The sequence below is a fragment of the Helicoverpa zea genome, chromosome 11, assembly GCF_022581195.2.
Source record: "Helicoverpa zea isolate HzStark_Cry1AcR chromosome 11, ilHelZeax1.1, whole genome shotgun sequence".
NCBI classification, from domain to species: Eukaryota; Metazoa; Arthropoda; class Insecta; order Lepidoptera; family Noctuidae; genus Helicoverpa; species Helicoverpa zea.
In genome coordinates this window covers 12,974,498-12,997,513 of record NC_061462.1, presented here as the reverse complement: position 1 = coordinate 12,997,513, position 23,016 = coordinate 12,974,498, and the positions used below count along the sequence as shown (strand labels likewise).

Below are 23,016 nucleotides of genomic sequence, written 5' to 3'. Positions count from 1 at the left end.
TAACTCATCCGTAATTATACTAGATGGGATAGGTAGGTATGTTGGATAGACTGGTAATTTTGGATTGCGTAAAAAAAGATAGGTACGATCTGCGAAAGAAGATACGATCATTACTATAAAATACGTTACCTACCTATACTACGCGCGGCGAATGATGATCCCTGTGACAGTTCGTTAGCGCTTAACATTGTAGTGACGTCCTGTCACAACAAATCCTTTACAGGCCCATTAAAAATTCGAAAAAATCATAATTGTGTACTTTTATAAATTATAAAAATGAATATTATGAAATTATTACGTAGTTCAGAAATAACGGAAAAAAATCAAAGCAAATGTACATGGTACGTCCTGCAAAAGTTACGTCGCCAAGCTGTTATCGAAAAAAAGGGACACATCGATAAACAAAATATCGATAATTTGTAGGAAAAAAATAACAAATGCTTTGAGTAAAAATAATAATCTATATATTATATAAAAGAAAGTCGTGTTAGTTACACCACTTATAACTCAAGAACGGCTGAACCGATTTAGCTGATAATTAGCAGGGAGGTAATTTAGAGCCAGGAGAAGGACATAGGATTTTGAGTTTTTGTCACCATCCGGCTACGGGAAGCAATTATCTCGGGACGCGGGTGAAACCGCGGGCAGAAAGCTAGTATACATATATGTATAATATACTATTACAACTCGAAACGTCATGGATCATGATTCGCCGCGCGTAGTATAAATAAAGTTTAAAAAAAAATTGAAAGTAGTACGGTCAAACCAGAAATTATTTTTAAATTTTTCCTTAGAAACAAGCACGGACAAACAAGCTAAATAGGTACCACATTTCTTACACAGAAAATATTCTCACTTTTGAATGAATGCCTTCTAATTAGTAATTTGTTTTCATTTTAATTACCCTGTTTAGACTCCAGTTTGAATGTGTCACCGTAAGATTACAAACATCGTTAGATTACAATCTATCTCGAGAGATTGTAAACTGTCGAATTATTGTGAACCGTAACATCTGATTGCAATTTAACGTATTATTTTTCGCTATATTATAATCTATCAATGTAGAGCGGTCAAATTGTCAACTGGCGTAGAACGGAATGCATCTAAAAGCCTCATCATCCTCCTGCCCTTATCCCAATTTCATTTGGGGTCGGCGCAGCATGTTTTCTTCTTCCATACTCTTCTATCTGCCGTCATCTCACAAGTAACATTCTTTCTTACCATATCTACTTTCACACAATCCATCCATCGTTTTTTTGGTCTTCCTCTTCCACTATATCCGTCCACGTTCATACTCATCACCTTCCTCACAACATGACTCTCATTCCTCCGCATCACATGCCCATACCACGACAGCCGGTTTCCACGCAGTTTTTCTGATACCGGCGCCACTTTCAAACTTCCTCTTATTATACTCATTCCTCACTCTATCCATTCGCGTAACCCCACACATACCTCTTAACATTCTCATCTCTGCCGCATGCAATTGTCTTTCATTCGTCGCTTTTGTGGGCCAGCACTCTGATCCATACAAGACAGCAGGTCTGACCATACTCTTGTAAATTTTCCCCTTAAGTTTAAGGGGAATACGAGGGTCACAAGTTGTTCCCAAGTTGTTCCCTCATCTGCATTTAAAAGCCTCTTATGTAAAAAAGGTAATTTTGGCCTCAGACAATTTAAATTGGACAATTTATAAAAAAAAAGTTAAAAAAAAAACAATTACTTTGTCTTGTAACACAAATTAAAATTAAAAACATAAAAACCTCAAACACAAATTAAAATAATGTGACAAAGGACAATGCTCCCTTTGACAATTTGACCGCTCTACATTGATAGATTATAATATAGCGAAAAATAATACGTTAAATTGCAATCAGATGTTACGGTTCACAATAATTCGACAGTTTACAATCTCTCGAGATAGATTGTAATCTAACGATGTTTGTAATCTCACGGTGGCAAATGCATTCTTGGCTGTAAACGCTCGTGAAAAAGGCGAATACCTATGTCACGCCGGCGCTGCTGAACTGCACGCTGCTACTACATCTAGCAGCCATTATGTCGTGTGATTGTAGAGCAAACTACCGTACCTATAGGCCAAAATGGCAAACCAATCGAATGTCATTGGAATACGATTGATCTTATATTAGTAGCAGAATGCCCGATATGGTAAAACTGCTATTGCGATTCAATTTTGACATTATTAACTTAGGAGAATCGGGCCCGCTACTAATATAACTAATTTAAGGCCAATCGTATTCTAATGACATTCGATTGGTTTGAGATTGGTCTGCCATTTGGTCTAATACGGTAGTAGATATGCTCTACAATCATATTGCAATCGTAAATAGTTTACAGACAATATGATTCATTATTGAATCACAGAAACGGATAAAAACGTTTATTTAAAAGAAAAAATTGCGAAATACAACATAGGTACGCTTCAAGCGTAATTGAGTCGTGATTGGATCTCAGTCGGATGTGAATTGTAAGTATGTCGCTTAAGTAAAATTAGTGGAATCGTGCCCCAGTATCTTTAGTTATAGCGGTAACAGAAATATATCATCGGTGAAAATTTAAAGCCTTAACTACCACGGGTAATGAGATACCTACAGAATGGTGACAGACGGACAGAAAGACCGACAGACGGACAACAAAGTCTTAGTAATAAGGTCCCGTTTTACCGTTTTACCCTTTTAGTTCATTACAGATACCGGCACGGATATTGGGCTCTCGGCGGAAGAGTGGGGATCGCTTTGCGCACCCGTACGCATAAGGCAATAAGGCAGTAAATCGCTTCTGCGCAGGTGAAGGTCATGGCTCGATATCCGTGCCGATAACTGTACTTAAGTAGATATAATAAAAAATACGTTTTTAATAGTTTAAATAAAAAATATTACTCATCGTCACAATTCATGTTAGGTACCTACTTATTTTATTAAAATATTTCTTAATTAATAATTGTATCATTATGGTAAAATGCACCTCTAAGTTCATATTTTAACAAAAACGTGCGAAAACAGTAAAAAATATACCGCATTTGAATTTGGAAGTTAGGGCCTACGGAGAGCGGTGGAGGCGCGACTCACACGCAGTGCGCGTCTAGGCAGGCTGCAGAGTGCAGCGACGCGACGCGGCGGCCGCTGCAGACCGACGCGCAATGTTTGCCCATATCTTTTCCGCCAACAAGCCCCCCACCCCCCTGTACTTATTTCAAGTGGATTGATGGATCATACTCATAAAAATGGTAGCGAAATGCGCTAAGCCAAGTCGCGCATGTCATTATTTTTGGAACAAGCTCAAACATCTCGGTTTGTTGTAGGTATGTATAGGAGCCCCCTAAAATATTTATTCTATATTAGACGTTTACATACGTGCCCAGTGAGTATGTCTTCCTGTTAACTACACTGGAAACCCTGTATGTTATAGATATTTATATATATTAGACCGTTTAAACAAATTGCTTATTATATGCATACGTAGTACATCAACAAAAAGGATGTTTTGATTTCAGTCGAAACCACGCCATCCCGCGTGGACTATGAGAGTGCCAAGTAGGTACGTACGACTTGGACAAGTTACAACTAAATGTGACGTTTGCTATCCACACCAAGTTTGTATGTACCTATAGGCCTACAAGTGCTCGAGTCGTGCTCATGCACACGACAACTACTAAACAACTACAATACGTAGTAACCATGGAGGACAAACTGACGAGCGAAGATGTCACAACGCAATAGCCAATATCTCCCAAGAAAACGCGGAAAAATGTGGCGGGGGACGAGGAGCATTACATACTATTCCCACGCATGTATTAGAACCCGCCCACTTTTTTCAAAATAAAATGACCAATCAATCAACACCTAGGCTAATCTTTCATCAAAATCATAATCAAAGAAGAAACTCAAACGCCTCGCCTTTTGATTAACTGATCCAAGAAAGCGCCCGACCTACCTTCCTTATGACATCTCCGCTATCTTTCCTTCCTCCGTGGTAGTAACAGATATGCTCCACTTTTGGTCCTACAAGGTATGACATAAGCCGTCTTACCACAAAACCTTTTAAACGTAAATGTCAGATTATGACGTTGACCTTGGTTCATTTTGCAGCCACAATTATTTTAGACAAGTGTAAAACAGACGTTTAAGTTTTTGTAGTAAGGCCAAAAGATTTTATGTGACCGCCTAATTTTTGTCCTAACAAATGAAATAACAACGAAATAAAAGAAAACAGGCTCGAAACTAAAAATGGACGCTTGTAATAGTAGACAAGGACACGGAACGATCACTTGATGGAGCAGGTGAAGCGCGCGCGCAGGCGGCGCAGCTCGGCGGCCGGGTCCCGCGCCAGCGCCGGCTCGTTGCCATTGTCGTCGGGCTCCGAGCGCGACGCGCCCGAGCTCACGGCCGCGCTGTCCGAGCGCTGCGACAGCGGCGCGCTGCCCGACGAGTCCAGCTCCAGCGACGACTGCGACGCGCACGAGCCGCGCGACGACGAGCGCGAGCCCGAGCGCGACGAGTCCGCGCCCTGCTCCATCAGCTCCTGCGCACACCACCACGCTTACCTCGTGCCCGCTGCCGTGCTGCCGGGGCTACCGGGGCCGGCGCGGCACTCACAACGGCGGGCGGCGGCCGGCGCGCGCTGGCGTCCTCGCTGGAGCTGTCGCGCGGGCTGGCGGAGCGCGCCGCCACCTTGTGCTGCAGCAGCGGGAAGAAGCCGCGGGCCGTCGCGTTGTGCGGCTCGTACTGCAGGATCAGCCGGCAGTACTTCAGCGCCTCTGCGTACTGCCGACGCATTATAGCCGACAGGAACTGAAATTGAGCAGAGCTCGTGTCACGCATCACTCCTCACCCGCGCCCGCAGACCCTCGCTCGTCAGGCTTACCTCTGCGAGGAACTCGCTGGGTGCCGACAGGGTCTCGTTGCCTTCGGAGCAGTCCTCCGGGCTGGTCGAGTGGCGGTTGTCGGCGTCCATGGCGGGCGCGGGGGCGGGGCGCGACGCGCGAGCGGGCGGGCGGCCCGCCAGCGGCGTGGACGCGCCGGAGTCCGTGTCCAGCGAGCGCAGACGGAAGTGGTCGCTGGCGGGGCGGTAGCGCGGCGCCGGGTCGACGGGCGGCGCGGGCGGCGCGGGCAGCGTGACGACGAGGCGGCGCGGGGAGCGCGCGGGGCGGGCGCGGCGCTGCTCGGCGAGGCGCAGCGCGGCGCGCGAGGCGGTGTCGAGGCGCGCGCCGGGCGCGGGCGGCGGCCAGGCGGCGCGCGGCCAGGCGGGCGGCGGCGCGGGCCGCGGCGGCGCGGGCCGGTACAGGCGCGCGTTGGGCACGGCGCGGCGCAGCACTCGGCGGCGGCCGCGCGCGTCGCCGCCGCGGGGCTCGGCGCGCTTGGCTCGCGGCTTGGGCTTGGGGCGGGGGCCGGGGTACCTGCGGCGGCCTGGGCGTCAGTCGAGGCGCGAGCAGCTAGAGGCGGGCCGGCGACGCTTACTCACAGGCGCGGGTTGGGCGTGTATGGCGGGCGGGGCCGGGCGGCGCGCGGCTTGGCTCGCGCGGGCGCCGCGCGGCGGGTGCGCCGGGGCGCGCCCAAGTCGATCACGTCCCCAGGTTCTGATTCCACCTCACGTTTCGACCTGTGACAAATACAAGAGTATGGCATAAAATAACAAACTCGAAAAAAATCTGCTAATCTATAAAGCGCTCTCCAAGAATATGTTCTTGCGCCCACACAGTTCGCGTTGTAAGGTTTTAGCGCTAAAGTATCGTGTGCACAGATTGTTGAGATTATTTATGCAGACGATCTATTATACGTGTCGGAATCTCAAAATGATGTCAATCAGCAGTAAGTAAGCTAATGTCTAATGCTAATGTGACTGATCAATCAATATAGTGGTTCAATTTTATTTGAGTTTAGTTCGACGCGATGATTGGATAGCTATGATGTGCTGATGTGTGTATTGTATTGGATGGTGATTTGTTTCGCCACCGACTTCTACGCCGATGCACCTTACAATAGTTTTGTTTTGGTTTTCAGTGTTTTTTGGGAGTCGGTTTTATTTTTTTGTAAAAAGTTTTTTATTTTTGCTTTTTAGTTACAAGCATAGTTAGTTGTCACTATCCGCACTAGTAAGAAGTTCTCATCAATATGAATGAGCCCAAACACGAGGTAGTTTACACATTCAGCTGTCGAGTTCCCTCGACCTTCTCTAGTCTCCATCATCAGGTCAGCTCCAAACCTTCACTAGTGTTATCAGACGTACACCTCATTGTCAAGTTTTTAACCTATGCATGCCTACAATTTTTGAAAGTTGCCCTCAATTTCTCAGGGTTTCCGTCATCAGATCCTGACCTAATTATGGGATCACCGGGGAGATATACCCTATCAAACAGCATTTTAAAAGTATTTCTATTTAATATTGTTTACCTGATAAAATCTAAGCATTTTTTTTATTTGCCCCAGGGCCCTTGCTGGTCACCTCCTAGTAGCTACGCCTATTCTAGACACTGACTCCACGACCGATGCACCCAAGCTTTTTATTTTAGATTTACTAACGAATGATGAATGATTTATGTAAAATGGCGTCTCGTGGGAACTACTGCCTGTACCGAGTTAAAATATAGCCTACGTTACTTATAAATAGATAACGTAGCTTTCTAATGCTGAAAGATTTTTTAAAGTCGATCTAGTAGCTTATGAGTTTATCAATTACAAATAAACAAAAATATTATTTTTTTTCCTCTTACTAATATTAGCATGTACAGACAGCGACCCGACGACTACTCGCGGATGTCAATTATAGTATACTTAAACCTTCCTCGTGATCCTTCTTTCTACTTACTGGTAAAAACTGCATATCATTTTTAATTGCGTTCAAGATCATCAGAAGAGCGCTAGGTACAGTGGTTTTATAATACAAATAATATGTACCTACTTACATGTTGAGATACTAATTAAAATGTAAATAAGATGTAGTTGTATTGCGGACTACGTGTATTCATTTTGTGGTAGAAGCCGCCTGTGGCAGTGCACGGTGCACGCGCCCGCACGTCTGCCTCGCCTTACTACGTCGTAGCGCCGCGTAGGCTACACGGTGCTACGACGTAGTAAGGCCAGCCAGCCGCTAATTCTACTGATGTCGCCGCCTATCCCGGCAGGCCGCAGCTGAATCACAAATTAAATGCTGAACGATGCACTCGACCACACTCAGCTATTGAAGTACTTCAATAAGTCAACTACAACCCATAATATCTGCTTCGATATCAAAACTAACATAATTATTGTTTTCTGTAATCTGAGTAAACTCTGTTTTACCTAATTTTTTATTGTTACGAATTTACTCAAACGGGGACCCATCATGATAGCAGTACTCACCTCAAAGATATTGCGCACTGTAGTGAAGCGAATTACAATAATGTATCACATATTAAGAGCGGCGGATCAGCGCTCGGGCCTGATCGTGCAACATAAAGTCACGGAGGGCAGCTGTTGGGCAGCAGCGACATAAACAAAAGCACAGCGAGTGTGCCGTATTGATTGCAGAGCAACTGTTGCGCCCGGCCGCGCACGCGCGCCGTCGCCGATACTCCTGTCTCATCCATCACTCGACTGCACCATGTGCAACACCACAGCCGATGCATTGTACTCGTCAGCTCGTTACTCCGACTACAGTGCAGGCTGTATACACTTGTGTGAGTAGTCGTCACCAGGATTTCCACCGCAAGCTACTTACCAACTATTACTACCGAACCTATTGAGATGTTGCTAGGATATCATAAATACACTTTTGCACACAAACCAAACTTTGAGCTAAATGCATAGTGAACTAAGTTTAATGTTAACACTCACGGTTTCGGTACGGATATAGTTTTAATAACCATTTTTTCCTACAAAGTTTACAAACAATTTATCATATTTTTGTAAATTTTCTATTCACACGTCACGATGTCTAGACGAAAAATTAAATTGAGAAACTCATTCATAGATATACTCGTTGACTTCAAACAATTGAAGTTTTCCCGCCTCTGTTGGGTATAACCAAGAATTTTGAAGATTGTGCGGTTCGGCACAGCGATATAACGCTGACCTGTACGTTTTTACATTGCAGTGATTGCTAGATTACTGTTTACCATTGCCCGTTAAACGGCATTAGAATGCTTCATCCTGTGGGCCATAGCTAGTATTTCTACGAATGTGGCTCACAAGTACTCATGCTAATGTAGATGGTTTACTTTCATCACACCACCAACTCGTACCACCGATGGTCATCCCAATTTTATTTCTCACAAGTAACATTCTTTCTAGTCGTGTCGACTTTGCGACAATTCTATCCATAGTTTTTTGGTCGTCCCCTACTTTCACTGTATATTCGTACCTACTCTTCAGCTCAACGGCGGATCCAGGGGGTAGGTCACAAGGTCATGACCCCCCCCTGGGCCAGGTTCAGGACCTAAGAGGACCAATAATTGAATTGGTTAAACACGATGTTTTATTTCTAAATTTCGAAGAAATTACACCCGTTCGATAAGGAAGTTCCACATTGTATCATGATACTGACAAAAAAGTCGCCTTCGACTTGTTGGATTGATCATTTTGATTATTTTTAACTTTAACATCCTCCAACTAAGTGAAAAAATTCTGGCTCGCTACGCTCGCGAGTAAATGACTATGCCTGTACTGTATTTCTGATTGTTGATTATTTTTATTGACGCACCGAATCAACGAACACAAATGGCACTCGCTCTAATTACGGTTCCTTTTTATTTGTACGAAATTCCCAGTCTGATGTGTGAGTTTTAAAACAAATAATTTAAAAAAGTTCGCGCTCGCTGCGCTCGCGGCTACTTGTTGCTTTACAATGTACCTTAAACAGGTGCTTTTGTGTCGTGGGCTCAAAAAATTTCGCGCTCGCTTTGCCTTGTTGACTTCATAACTTAAATATAGCAAAAGAAATATTAATGGAGTCCTCAAAAACAAAACAGTTTGCGCTTCCGACTGCTTGTTACTTTACAGCGCTCTTTAAAACTTAAGAACCTTTGTGACCCAAAATTAATAAAAATCCTTTACCTACCTATAAAGTGACTTTCATTCGAACGTTCTCATTTATATTCCTTGTAAAGTACTTCGATCAATATGTACTTCTCAAAATCTTTCAATAGATACATAGGTGGCGCTTGGGTGATGATTGCACCCAAGCGCTACATGAGCTAGAGACGGCCCTGATCTCATGAACCCTTACCAATAGTAAGACAATTGAAGTTTTCACAGAAAATGTTTTACTGTTGTTGCAATAAAAAACGTACACGCCCTTTTCTGCGTACACAATACTTACTTTTCAAACGTTTAGTCTTCAACCTGAAAAAATTATCGCGCTTGCTATGATCGCGCTTTCTTGTATTTGTGCTGTATATTTGTTATACAGCAGGAAAGCGTTTTCATCTACTTTTAGTCCTCGAACTGAATAAAAATATTCGCGCTCGCTTCGCTCGCTATTTTTTGTTTGGCATGTGTGTGTAGTATAAATACGAGAAATTGCGCTCACTCTGCTCGGACCATTTTCTACATGAAAACCATTCGTAAAAATTTCGAGCTCGCTACGATACTACTACTTTTAATATTAAAAGAAGTATACGCTACAATATAATATTTTTTGTGACTTGACCACGACTGTGTTACCCCCCCCTGGCGCTGAAGCTGGATCCGCCCTTGCTTCAGCTTCATGATTATACACGATTTCATGGCACTGCATGATTATATACCTACATATACATGTATTATTTTTTATGTTTGCATGTAAACCGATTACCGCTATGGTTCCGTTACATGGATTTGACATAATGGTCATACACATGCCCATACTATGAGAACCATCATCATCATCATCAGCCTATCGCAGTCCACTGCTGGACATAGGCGTCTCCAAGTGCACGCCACTGAGATCGATTTTCGGCTTCTCTTCTATGACAACCAGGGGCTCGATTCTCCTAATTTTACTTAAGCGCCCTTCGATTGACGTTCGACTCGATTCGACTGAGATCCAATCCCGACTCGATTACGATTGAAGCGTATGTGGCATTCCGCTATTTTTTCTTTGAAATAAACGTTTTTATCCTTTTCTGTCATTCAATAATGGATCATTTTGTCTGCAAATGATTTACGTTTGCAAAATGATTGTACAGCAAACTACCGTATAGACCAAAATCATCAAAATAGCAGACCAATCGCACACCAATCAAATGTCAATCGAATACGATTGGTCTTTTATTAGTAGCAGAATGCCCGATATGGTTAAAACTGCTATTACGATCATATTGCGATTCGATTTCTATTCGATTTTGACATTATTTTATTAACTTAGGAGAATCGGGGCCCAGTCTCCACCACATAAACCCTTTTGCAAAAAAACGGGCATTTAAGAAAAACTTAATGTTAAGGACTTTATGCACATACATTTGTTTTAGTGACTAGAGTGAGAGTGGAATTTCGAAGAATTAAAGCTATCACTTTTCGAGAATAAAACGAAATCCTAGTTTTTATGGCGTTGTTCCTACTACGGTACCTACTGGGCCTTTTTCCAAAATGCTTCATAGTCCGGTCAAAATAGACATCTGAAATAACAAAAATTCCCGGACAGCCAAATTTTGGTGGAGAGCTTGAGTTTACCATTACAAATAAAATGTCAAAAGTCCCCATCGATGCCATGTGTGCGTCAAAAGTTATTCAAGGTCAAAAGTCAAAATTTAAGGTTTTTGGATTTTTTTCGAAAACGGTAAGTTTTATTAAAAAACGACATCGAAGTTACAAAGTTATAGATTTTCAAATTCTCTACAAAATTGTTTTTTGATTTTTTTCCTAAGATTTACCATTCGTGAGAAATAGCGACTCTAAGACTCACATTATACATGACATGCACAATTGCACACATTTCCAAGCCACATGTGAGATAGTATACCTACTCGGCGCTTTACCCGTCCTCGAAGGGTTTTTGGCAACTCGTCACCACTGCTAAAACCGAAAGGTATGACAGCCAGAACCCGTTAATCTGCCATCCGAAACGCAGAGGAACTCGTCATGACAAGATGGTCACCCACTCACAGACCAACCCCGCCGACCCTTGTTAATCCACAAGTATAACCAGTAACCAGACTAATAAAACAATAAAAATCAGTTGTGTACTACATAAAAAAGACTGTAACACCTGGGGCCCGATTCTCCTAAAGTTAATAATGTCAAAATCGAATAGTAATCGAATCGCAATACGATCGTAATAGCAGTTTTAACCATATCGGGCATTCTGCTACTAATAAAAGACCAATCGTATTCGATTGACATTTGATTGGTGTGCGATTGGTATGCTATTTTGGTAATTTTGGTCTATACGGTAGTTTGCCGTGCAATCATTTTGCAATCGTAAAACATTTGCAGACAAAATGATTCATTATTGAATGACAGAAAAGAATAAAAACGTTTATTTCAAAGAGAAAATAGCGGAATGCCACATACGCTTCAATAGTAATCGAGTCGGGATTGGATCTCAGTCGAATCGAGTCGAACGTCAATCGAAGGTCGCTTAAGTAAAATTAGGAGAATCGGGCCCCTGAAATATGTACAATCAGTATTTAGTATATCTCCCAACACATGGGTACTGGATTTTTACTATTTTAGCGATCTAGAGATGCTTTATGTATCCTTCCGTTGGCCTCATCCTCTCCAGTACGAATGTATGAATTCTAATCTATGTTGGACGTCTGATACCTAAACTCTGGAATTACCAATCCGCCTTGAGCTAGCATGGTGATAAACGGTCATTTCTTCTTGGTTTGAAGAAGAGGCATTAAATTAGTGGTCCCAGATGTTATTTACTAAGTACGCATATTCACTTGAACAAAACCATTTTGTAGAAAATTTTAAGGTCTACAACTTCGGTCTGAAGTCTTTTTAGGGTTCCGTACCCAAAGGGTAAAAAGGGACCCCATTGTTTTCGCTCCTCTGTCCGTCCATCCATCTGTCATCAGACATCTCATGAACCGTGATAGTTATAGAGTTGAAATTCTCACAGATAATGTATTTCTGTTGCCGCTATAACAACAAATACTGAAAGCTAGAATACTCCCATACAACAAACGTGTTTTTTTTTTAATTATGGTACGGAGCCTTTCGAGAGCGAGTCCGACTTGCACTTGGCCGGTTTTTTTTATAAAACTTACCGTTTTCGAGAAAAATCCAAAAAACCTTAAATTTTGACGTTTGACCCTGATAACTTGCGCACATCATGGTATCGATGGAGACTTTTGACCTCATTGCTTTTGACATTTTATTTGTAATGGTAAACCCAAGCTCTCCACCAAAATTTTTCTATTCGGGAATTATTGTTCTTTAACCACTTCTTTTATGTCTAAATTGACCTTACTATTAATGTGACTTGGTTCAAGAAAGTCAAATTTCTGGTCAAACTGTTTTCAAAATCTCATGGGAGATTCGGATAATAAATAATCTGATTGACTTCTTTTCTCCTTTTTCGTTCCTTGCAGTACCGTACCAAAATTAGCATCTAGGCATCAGATAGCAAAAGAATAAAAAGAAAATCCCTCACTGACATTTAACAACACCAAAGTCAGAAACCTAATGTTTTCATTGGCAACACTAATAGTCAGTGACTGACTGACAGTCTCGGCTGTCACGACTGTCACATGCTTGTCATCATTTGTCATATTCGTTCGTAGAAATGGCTGCGGAGTTGTTGTTTGTCCCTTTTAAAAAGTCTTCAGACGTAGATATTGTGAAACCATTGCGGAACTTGATAAATTCGACATATAACACCGGTGACCACCATGAGGATTACACAGAAGCGCTGAACGAGCTAAGCCGTCTGAGAGCCAACGCCATTTGGAAAGTGTTCGAGAAGACGTCGCTGGATATTATCTACAAGTAAACTCAATATTTATGTCTCATGAGTCATCCGAGACGGTTGAATCACTACTAGTAAAGGTTTTAAAGAGTTAAGGCTGATTTGTATTTGATTGTGATGGAGGTGTTAATGAAATGATGTCATCACAGCACACACAAACAAAGATATCGTAGGATGCGGCGACGCGCGCCCGATACTAATGTGTGTGGTCGGTGTTGCAGCTACCATGACCAGCTGGCGTCTCTTGAGGCGAAGGTGCCGCCGCAGGAAGTGCAGATCCCCTTCAAGTGGAAGGATGCCTTCGACAAGGGCTCTTTATTCGGCGGCCGGATGAGTCTCAGTAAGTTGTGTTCAGGATTAACGTTTTCACCATTACATACATAAATAATACTATCCATTAGGTAGACAATATCATCCATTGCACTTGTCCATGAATATTGTTATGTTTTACGATGAGTCACTTATTGACTCATGAATGTGAAAAAAACATTAATGATTATCCTCGCAATGTGTTTTCATGGTATGTCCCGCTTTTAAACAAATTATAAACAGTACAAACAGTAGTTTATTTGTTTGAAAGTGCTATCAAGATTGTTTACATTGAACTAACTGTGAAGTGATACTCTGTGTCTACTCAAGTCATAGTTTGACACACTATGAATGTAAGCATAGTCAAGTGACGGATAGTTTTCTATAGAATTTGGTGTAATTCCAACATTGTTGCATTTTTTTATTTATTTACAAGGCACCCCAACAATACGCATGTATAAGTTTACAATTATTGTTAGTTCTGTGTAAATAAGTTAGTTACAGGTGTGCACAACGCTCGCAGAGAATAGCGTGGTCGGCTGTAAAAAACTATTGTGCTGTAGAATGTTTCACCCACTTGTACATGTTCACTTGCCTAGGATTCACTGCATTTCATGTGAATAGATAGTGAAGTTTCATGAAATAATAACTATACCCTATTCACGGAGCCATGAGCCAAATGGTAAACAAACCATAAAAAGGGTTCTGTATAATTCACAATTGAAGTAGTTTATAAACATTGACATATATTCTAGCGATAGACAAGAACATCCATACAAATAATTTACCCGCTTATGTCGTCTGTTGACATCTCGATGACGTATTGTGACATGTAGTCATCCTCATTGATGTTAATTGCAGAAGTGTCGCTCGTATTTTGCCTACATTTTTCATTACTCAAAAAGTTTATATCTAAGTGAATTCAAAATCATGTAATATATCAAAAAGTTTATTTATATCTAATTGAATGCAAAATCATGTAATATATTAAAACCAGGAACTTATTTTTAGGGTTTTTAATATTAATTACGATGTTTTTTTTCTTAAGAGGGCTATCACAAATTTTCGCGAATTTAATTATTTTTTCTTGAAAGTAAGAACATACCATGACAAAGTGAAGTCTGTTTTCATTGATATTTTACCTACTGCCAGTTTTATGGCACATCTGTTTCTGCACGATTTTCTTAATCCATAATTTAAGATGGCGGGCGGGAACAAATTAATGCATATTTGTAAAATTGAATTATAAATGAAAAGTATGATATACAAGCGTTGTAATAGCATGAACAGCGTGTAATTTTACTAACTTGACTCTCGAATTAGTTTATATGTGTAAGTTTATACCTTGATATGTATTTTCTATTTTATAATTGTCGTTTCATAGACATCCATCTGACGCAGGTGTCAAAATCGCTCTGATTTGCCATTTTGGGCACTGCATAGTCTGCACTGCAGTTCAGTGTGGTAATCTTTTTGTTCGGAACGTTCTATCTAGTACGTAATACATATATATCGATGTTTATAAAAATAACCATGGAAGTAAGACACTGACAATATTAGAAATGATATTTGAGAACGATATCTGTAGAACTTATGTAACTTAACCTTTCAGACTTATTTGTAATCAAATATAATAAATGCCGTAAATTATTTTCTTAATTTTAATTTCATATGTATTAAATCGTTTACATGTAAAACAACCTAAAAGACTTGACTTGTCAAACATAGAACCCTACTAAATTGTAGACCACAGATACTGCAAACATTTTACATAAAATAGTGACGTTTTGTCATTGGTCGTATTATACGCGCCATCTTCAAAAAGTGTAATCCTTTGTTTACATTTTGGCTCACGGCTCAGTGAATAGGGTATATAGCCAAATCTCTGTCTAGTTAAGAGCGTACAAGCGCGGCGCGCGATGTCAACTTTTGGTAATTCAACGCAAAAAATCAGGCCGTTTCCGGGGCGTGCCGTGTACGTCGCCCGTACCGGGCACGGACGTGAAACGTTACATACATTTTGTATGACGAGCGTCGTTTGTGGCCCGGACGGGCCGTGTCCGGGCTTTTACTTCATACAAAATGTATGTAACGTTTCACGCCCGTGCCCCGTACGTAGGGCTGCCATCCCGAATTTCGCCAAACCCGGACAAACATTAAAAAAACCGGACATTTGGCGTAAATTGCATTTTTTTCCCGACCGAGTACGATTTTTTTAAACAAAATAATACCTAATTTGAAATCCATTTACTATTAACATATACTTAAATTCAATGAGGTACTTCCTTACATGTAGGGCTGCCATCTCGAATTTCGCCAAACCCGGACAAACATTATAAAAACCCGGACATTTGGCGTAATTCGCATTTTTTCCCCGAACGAGTACGATTTTTTTTAAAACAAATCCGGGGAAACCCGGACGGATGGCAGCCCTACTTACATGAAAAGTGTCCGGGTTTTCCCCGGACGCTTCTTGAAAACCCGCCCGGACGTCCCCCGGACGGGGTCAAAACGAGGACAAATCCGGGGAAACCCGGACGGATGGCAGCCCTACCCGTACGGTCGCCCGTACACGGCACGCCCCAGACACGGCCCGGCCTAATATAAATCATCCCTAAATTATGACGTAAAGTTTATGTTTTACAGAAAGAGTTATATTACTTTAGTAAATAATTGTTATATTAAATTAAGTAAGATAGGTACGTGAAAAAAACATTTGAAATTCACAATATTTCATATTGTTAAAATATTTTTTCTGAAAGATAGGGACCTAAATCAAAAAATGTTTTTAACTAACTAAGTATAGTCATGGGGATTTTGTCTATGAGTAAAAAAAACATTATGATTAGATTTGCCACTGTTTTCACATGAATTTAAGCGTCGAAATAGACACTCACGTACGTCATAGGGGTTTTAAGTATTTAAACTAAACAAATCGAAATTTATGTTCAATTAACTATAGACAGGCCTGGCGTTATTAAAAATTAACATAGTTATAGGATAAGTAGTTAATGAGAAACAGTGGTTTGAACAGTTCCAATTTAGGGCAAATGGCGCGCGGATGACATACACCCTCTTAACGAAGCTATAGGTTGCATCCGCTCTCTCTCAGCTAGCATGGGCTATTAGTCCTGTATGAGTGTGCTCACGGACACGTATGTTGCAGCAATAAGCTCGCTGGCGTACGAGCGCATGTGCATCCTGTTCAACATCGCCGCCATGCAGAGCCTGATCGCGTCGCAGCAGCCCGTCGAGACGGAGGAGTCGCTCAAGCAGGCCGCCAAGCTGTTCCAGGTAGGTCGCGGGCGGCGGGGGCTCACCGCGCCGCAGCGCCGCTCACGACTCGCTCTCTGTGCAGCAAGCGGCCGGCGTGTTCCTGTACCTGAAGGCCAACATCATGATGGCCGTGCACCAGGAGACCACGCCCGACCTGCACCCCGAGACGCTGGACGCGCTCGCCAAGCTCATGCTCGCGCAGGCGCAGGAGGTGATCGCCTTCAAGTGTATCCGCGGTGAGTGACGGCCGGCGGCGGGCGGCGGTGCTGCGCACTGCGGGCGCGGGCTACAGTGTCGCGTGTGTTGCAGACGAGATGAAGGACAGCATGGTGGCGAAGGTGTGCGCGCAGTGCGAGGAGCTGTACACGGACGCGCTGCGCGCCATGCAGAAGGACCAGCTCAAGTCGCTGTGGGAGCGCGACTGGCTGCTCGTGGTCAGTGACAATATCTTACTGTACTTTCGCCCTACCTCCATCTACTCAAATATTGATAATATAAAAATAAAATCGCTGGCTCCCAAATTTTTTACAAGTACATGCATGTGCATCTTCTTTTTTTTTTTAATAATAATAAAAAAACTTCGGCCTTGACACCTTCAAGTGCAGCGTAGACGAGGCATTCGTGCGATCGACTCCGTGCCACACAGCATGTCTGTGTACAACTAGTTCAATTCTTCACGGATGTTTGTCCTACTGGACGGATTTTTATGAAATTTGGCAGTACTGTAGGTAGCTTACATATCAGAATAATATTTACCTACGTACTGCTTTTACAACTAAAACTTTATCTATAAAAGTCAGTAAGTAGACATAAGCATGCGCGATGTGGTGTCTCGCGAGAGTAGTGAGGGTGCGGTGTGCGGCAGATGGCGTCCAAGCAGCAGGCGTTCCGCGGGCTCGCGCAGCTGCACCAGGCGCAGGTCTGCCACGCCGCCAAGAGCGTGGGCGAGGAGATCGCGCGCCTCGCGCTGGCGGAGGAGCTGCTCCGCGGCGCCGCGCGGGGCGGCGGCTGGCTCGGCGAGCAGGCGGCGCGGGCCGCGCGGGCGCTGGCGGCGGCGCGGCGCGACAACGACTTCATCTACCACGAGCGCGTGCCCGAGCCCGCCGCGCTGGAGCCGCTGGCGCGCGCCGCCGTGGCCAAGGCGCTGCCGCCGCCGCCGCGCTGGGGCGCCGCGCGGGACCTGTTCGCGGCGCTGGTGCCGCACGCCGTGCACGCCGCGCTGCAGGCGGCCGCCGCGCGCCGCGCCGACCTGGTGGCGCGCGAGGTGGCCGCGCTGCGCGACGCCACGCAGCTGCTCAACGCCGTGCTGGCCGAGCTCAGCCTGCCCGCGTGCCTGGAGGGCGCGGGCGCGGGCGCGCTGCCCGACAGCATCCGCGCGCGCGCGCAGGCCGTGCGCGACGCCGGCGGCCTGCCCGAGCTCAGCCGCCTCATGGCCGAGCTGCCCGAGCTGCTGCAGCGCAACCGCGACATCCTCGATGAGGTAGCTCTACACCGGAGGTGACCGACACCCGGTCAGATATGTACACCTCCCAATATTTACTCACCAATTATGTTCACTGACTTAAAGATAACTTATCATTTATTCAAACTCGACTGTAATACGGTATTTTTGAATGTCAAATACGAGAAAAGGCAGACGCCCCGAGACGCCTTTCACTACCTTTTTATATATTTTGTAATCGTAAGAAATATGTGCGAATGCTTGTAGAAGCAAAGCAAGTAGAGACTCGTGAGTGTAGCGCAGGGCGGCTTGTGCAGGCGGAGCGCATGCTGCGCGAGGAGGCGGAGGCGGACAGCGCGCTGCGGCAGCAGTTCGGCGCGCGCTGGGCCCGCACCGAGTCCGCCAAGCTCACCGACGCCTTCCGCGCCAACGCCGACAAGTACCGCCAGATCATCGACAACGCCGTGCGCGCCGACGCCATCGTGCAGCAGAAGCTGGCGCAGCACCGCGACAACATCGCGCTGCTGGGCGGCAGCGAGCAGGAGCTCAGCGCCGGCGTGCCCGACGCGCCCGAGCGCGACCGTGTCGACGCCGGCGCCCCCGACGCCGTGCAGCGCCTGCGCCAGCTCTGCGCCGACGTGGAGGAGCTCAAGGCCGAGCGCGACGCCATCGAGGCCGAGCTCAAGGACACCACCGTGGACCTGCGCGAGCGCTTCCTAGCCGCGCTGGCGGCCGACGGCGCCGTGGACGAGCCCGCGCTGTCGGCCGGCGCGCTGGGCGCCGCGCTGGCGCCGCTGCAGCGCCGCGCCGCCGCCACGCTGGCGCGCCAGGCCGAGCTGCTGGCGGCGCTGCAGGCCGCGCACTCCGCGCTCACGGCGGCGCGGGGCGGCGCCTCGGGCCGCGACGCCGCGCTCGGCCGCCTCGCCGCCGCCGCCGACGCCTTCCAGGAGCTCACCGCCAACCTCAACGAGGGCATCAAGTTCTACAACGACCTCACGCAGGTAGGCCCCGCCCCGCCCCGTCCCGCCCCGCCCCGCGCCGCCCGCACTCACGCGTGTCTCTCGCCGCAGCTGCTGGTGGCGTTCCAGAACAAGGTGTCGGACTTCTGCTTCGCGCGGAAGACGGAGAAGGACGAGCTGCTGAAGGACCTGACGCAGGAGGCGTCGCGCGGCTCCGTGCGGCCCGCGCCCGCGCCGCCGCAGCACCACGCCGCCGCAGAGGTACGCTCCTTATATCATAATGAGTGCGATGTGTAGCCGAAAACAACCTTACCTACAATTTTAAATTATGTATTTTAATCTTACATATACAGTGTGAGTCTATTTAAGTGGTATTTTCGTCGTAAAAAAAAAAAAAAAAAATTAGTTCCTTTCTCACATAGTTAGGTTGGCAATTATTAACTTTCCAAATATAAAAGTGATGTGGCCTATATCCTAACTTAAGCATTGACGAAACTTATCATATAGCAGCCGAGCGCGCGTCGCGAGCCGCCCCCGCGCCCCCCGCCCCCCGCGGCCGCGCCCGGCTCGGCCCCCGCCGCCGCCCCCGGCTCGGCCCCCGCCGCCGCCCCCGGCTCGGCCCCCGCCGCCGCCGCCGCGTCACTGCCCTACCCGCAGCAGCCGCAAGGTGAGCGACTCCCGCCAGACTTGCAGCCTTAGTGGCCAAACCGAACATTTCACTGATTAATACATAGTACCTAATACAAATACATACAAAGTACAACCTAATCACATTATATTTAATCTATACTAATATTATAAAGCTGAAGAGTTTGTCTGTTTGAACGCGCTAATCTCAGGAACTACTGGTCCGATTTGAAAAATTCTTTCAGTGTTAGATAGCCCATTTATCGAGGAAGAATATACTATTTATCCGGGTTCGTGCAGAGGTTTCCACGGGATGCGGATGAAACCGCTGGAAGAAGCTAGTACGTTAATATACGGGTTGATACATGTCGATTAGCATAAAGAAAAAAAATTGGTTGCCTGTAAAGTCGGTATACGGGCGAAAGTTTTACGTGACAACGACTTTGAGTGGTAAAATAATTTTAATGTGAATATTCATTCGTATAGTAGGAAGAAGGATGAAATAATAGTAACAATTTAAAACATTTATTTACCGGTGTGTATGCCTATCTCTCTCACTCTCTCTCTCTCTCTCGCTCTTAGGCGGGCTAACTGTGCTCGAGTGGAAGGGACGCGTGGCTTTCACTTTTTATGTCTGTCTCTCTCGCTCTTAGGCGGACTAACCATGCCCGAGTGGAAGGGACGCGTGCCTCTCACTCGCTCTCATTGTGAGCGCATAACGTGAGCGGAGCGTAACGCAGTTTCTTGAAGTGTCACCCCGCAAACCAATTTATAAGACGTTGTTACGTCAAAAAATAAATACGCAAAAATAAAAAAAAGATTTTTTTTAAAGTAAATAGTAAAAAAATGAGCGAGAATTAGAACACCGTATAAGAGTCAGTCATAACAACAAACTGAAGTTCTTTCTTGAAAACTGACAGCTGTCAACTGACTGAAAAAATACTCCTGTGATCAAACCACTGAATGGATTAGGTTTTTTTTGCAAATACCCATAGAATATCATAAAGTATATATGATAGGATTTAATGTGATTAGGTACGACACACTCGATATAAGTACAAACACGTGATTGAATGACGTCGTTCAGTCAGAAGGCAGGGTGCTGTAAGTGACTTGTGGTCCGCAGGCATGCCGGTGCCGTACGGCGCGGGCGCCGCCTACCCGTACTACGGCGCGCCCGTGCCGCAGCTGTACAACCCGTACGCCACGCTGCCCTACCCCAGCCACGCGCGCATGCCGCCGCCGCAGCCCTACCAGCCCTACCAGTACCCCGCGCCCGCGCCCTTCGCGCCGCAGCCGCCGCCCGCCGGCTACAACCCCTACCCGCCGCAGTAGTGCGCGCGCACCTGCTCCTTGCATTTCAAACGCATGCACTGGCTGGCTCAGACCACCAAATATCATAATATCATTTATCTATATTTTTTTTTTATTATAAAATGAATTTGAGATGAGAGGGAATTGTGATGTAAATGAGATAAATTATTTAACATTGTTATACTTGTATAATCTCGGTCGTCACTCCGACGTAATAGTTTGTAATAAGGAATAAAGTACGCATGTTAGATATGAAGTTATGCTTTTGAAGGAGACACGTATAGTATTAAGGATATGCCGCGCGGGAAGGTGTGGACCGCCGCATGCCGGCGCCGGGACGTCGCCCGCGCACGCTGGTGCTTTATAAGAATATATTTCTCACTGGTAAACAGCAACCTCATTTGTAACTATGTAAAAAAATATATTTGTTATTATTTTCGTAAATAAAATGTGGAAGAGACAATTTTTTTAAGATTATTGTGTTATTTTTTGGGACCCCTTGCTAATTCAAAAATAAATCAGGCTTCGCTGAAGTGACCTGGTCCATGGAGCTATATATAGTCCGGTCAATTTAGACAAAAGTAGTGGTCAAATAACAATCATTCCCAGAAAGCCAAATTTTGATGGAGAGCTTGGCTTTACCATTACAAATAAAATATAATTTTACTTAACCGACATACGATTCACATTCGACTGAGATCCAATCACGACTGACCAGTGGCGTAGCGTGGGGGGGGGGGCAGGGGGGGCAAATTCCCCGGGCGGCAGCTTTTAGGGGGCGGCAAAATTTAACCAATTAAAAAAAAATTGTTCGCAACTAGTATCTGCGCCGCTACATAAAACTGTCTAACAATAACAAAACATTAAACAAGAAAGTTGAAACTTTTTAAACTTAAAATTAATTATTGTTAAAATTTGGTACTTAAAACAAACGTGACACTACATTTTACGTAATTTTGGTTTTGAGCCTTAAATAAAAAATAATTAAAATTTCGCGCTCGCTTCGCTCGCGTATTCAGAAACAGTGTACGCTTATTTTTGCATCTGTCAACAAACAAAAAGTTAAGTACGTTTGGGCTAAATTTTACGTAATTTTTGTTTTAAGTCCGATAAAAATTTCGCGCTCGCTTCGCTCGCGTATTCAAAAACGATATGCACTTATGTTTGCATTTGTCAACAAACAAAAAGTTAAGTACGTTTGGGCTAAATTTTACGTAATTTTTGTTTTAAGTCCGATTAAAATTTCGCGCTCGCTTCGCTCGCCTATTTAAAAACGATATGCCCTTATTTTTGCATCTGTCAACAAACAAAAAGTTAAGTACGTTTGGGCTACATTTTACGTAATATTTGGTTTAAGTCCGATAAAAATTTCGCGCTCGCTTCGCTCGCGCATTTGGAAACTACATAGGCAAGTTTTTCTTTATTGCATTTGCTTACCTACACAACTGCCGACATGCGTTTAGCAGAGTGCTAATTTAGGTAAACCAATGAGGTGGTCCCTCATGACTAAAAGGTTAAGAACCACTGGTTTAGATAAACTTGAATGCTATAGGTAAGCAATACCTACCTAGATACAGGCCAAATTTCACGCTTAGGTATAGTTCCATGGAAACTAGTTTAAGTCCGTAAATTAAATTAATTAGTTAAACAGTTTAAAGTAGCCCCGCTTTTAAATTATTTCAATTTCATATATACTTATAGGTACCTACTTCGCTAGCCTGCGTACCTAAAAGAATTTTAAAACCTTCAAGAAATCAAGTAACAAAGATATAAAATAGTCTACTTGCCCTTCTGCCGGGGCTGCGGGATGTTCGAAAGATTACCGCGGCTCTGGAACATAAAAGGCCTTCGACGGAACACGACGGTTTTTAGTCAGTAAGAGTCTGACACTCCCTCACCGCTGCTAACCCACAGCGGGAATGGTCATTTCATGATTTTTAACGTCGATACAAAAAAAAATCCCTTTTTTTGAAGTCGGTAAAAAATAACAAACGGCCAGTAACACTTGTTAAAAAAAATACACGGGAAGGGGCGGCAAAATCGACAACTGCCCCGGGCGGCAGATACCCACGCTACGCCACTGCGACTGACGCAATTACCTAACCAATCAAGTAGGTACGTAACGCGCCGAGTATGCAATTGTGCATGACATGTATAGTGTGACGCTAAGAAACGCGATTTCAGAATACGAATGGTAAC

The 23,016-nt window shown here is 44.7% G+C and overlaps 2 protein-coding genes across 3 annotated transcripts; one reads left to right on the top strand and one right to left on the bottom strand.

Annotated features, from left to right (window-relative positions):
• Nucleotides 1–4,235: 4,235 nt before the first annotated feature.
• LOC124634721 (serine/arginine repetitive matrix protein 1) lies at nucleotides 4,236–5,316 on the bottom strand (the record flags this gene model as incomplete). The annotated part of the gene is made up of 3 exons (XM_047170383.1): nucleotides 4,236–4,542; nucleotides 4,617–4,811; nucleotides 4,885–5,316. Coding segments are annotated over 3 exons (885 nt in total), but the record flags the coding sequence as incomplete, so codon positions are not given.
• A 7,328-nt stretch (nucleotides 5,317–12,644) lies between these two features.
• LOC124634429 (programmed cell death 6-interacting protein) lies at nucleotides 12,645–21,289 on the top strand. 2 transcript variants are annotated; one of them, XM_047170009.1, is made up of 10 exons: nucleotides 12,645–12,911; nucleotides 13,113–13,231; nucleotides 16,367–16,494; nucleotides 16,559–16,712; nucleotides 16,786–16,910; nucleotides 17,342–17,956; nucleotides 18,235–18,918; nucleotides 18,988–19,137; nucleotides 19,387–19,543; nucleotides 20,630–21,289. In XM_047170009.1, exons 1-10 carry the CDS (start codon nucleotides 12,709–12,711, stop codon nucleotides 20,836–20,838), a joined length of 2,544 nt encoding a protein of 847 aa, XP_047025965.1. In that variant the 5' UTR covers nucleotides 12,645–12,708; the 3' UTR covers nucleotides 20,839–21,289. The 2 variants fall into 2 exon arrangements, with proteins under 2 accessions (XP_047025965.1, XP_047025964.1); XM_047170008.1 differs by having other exon boundaries at nucleotides 19,384–19,543.
• Nucleotides 21,290–23,016: the final 1,727 nt, after the last annotated feature.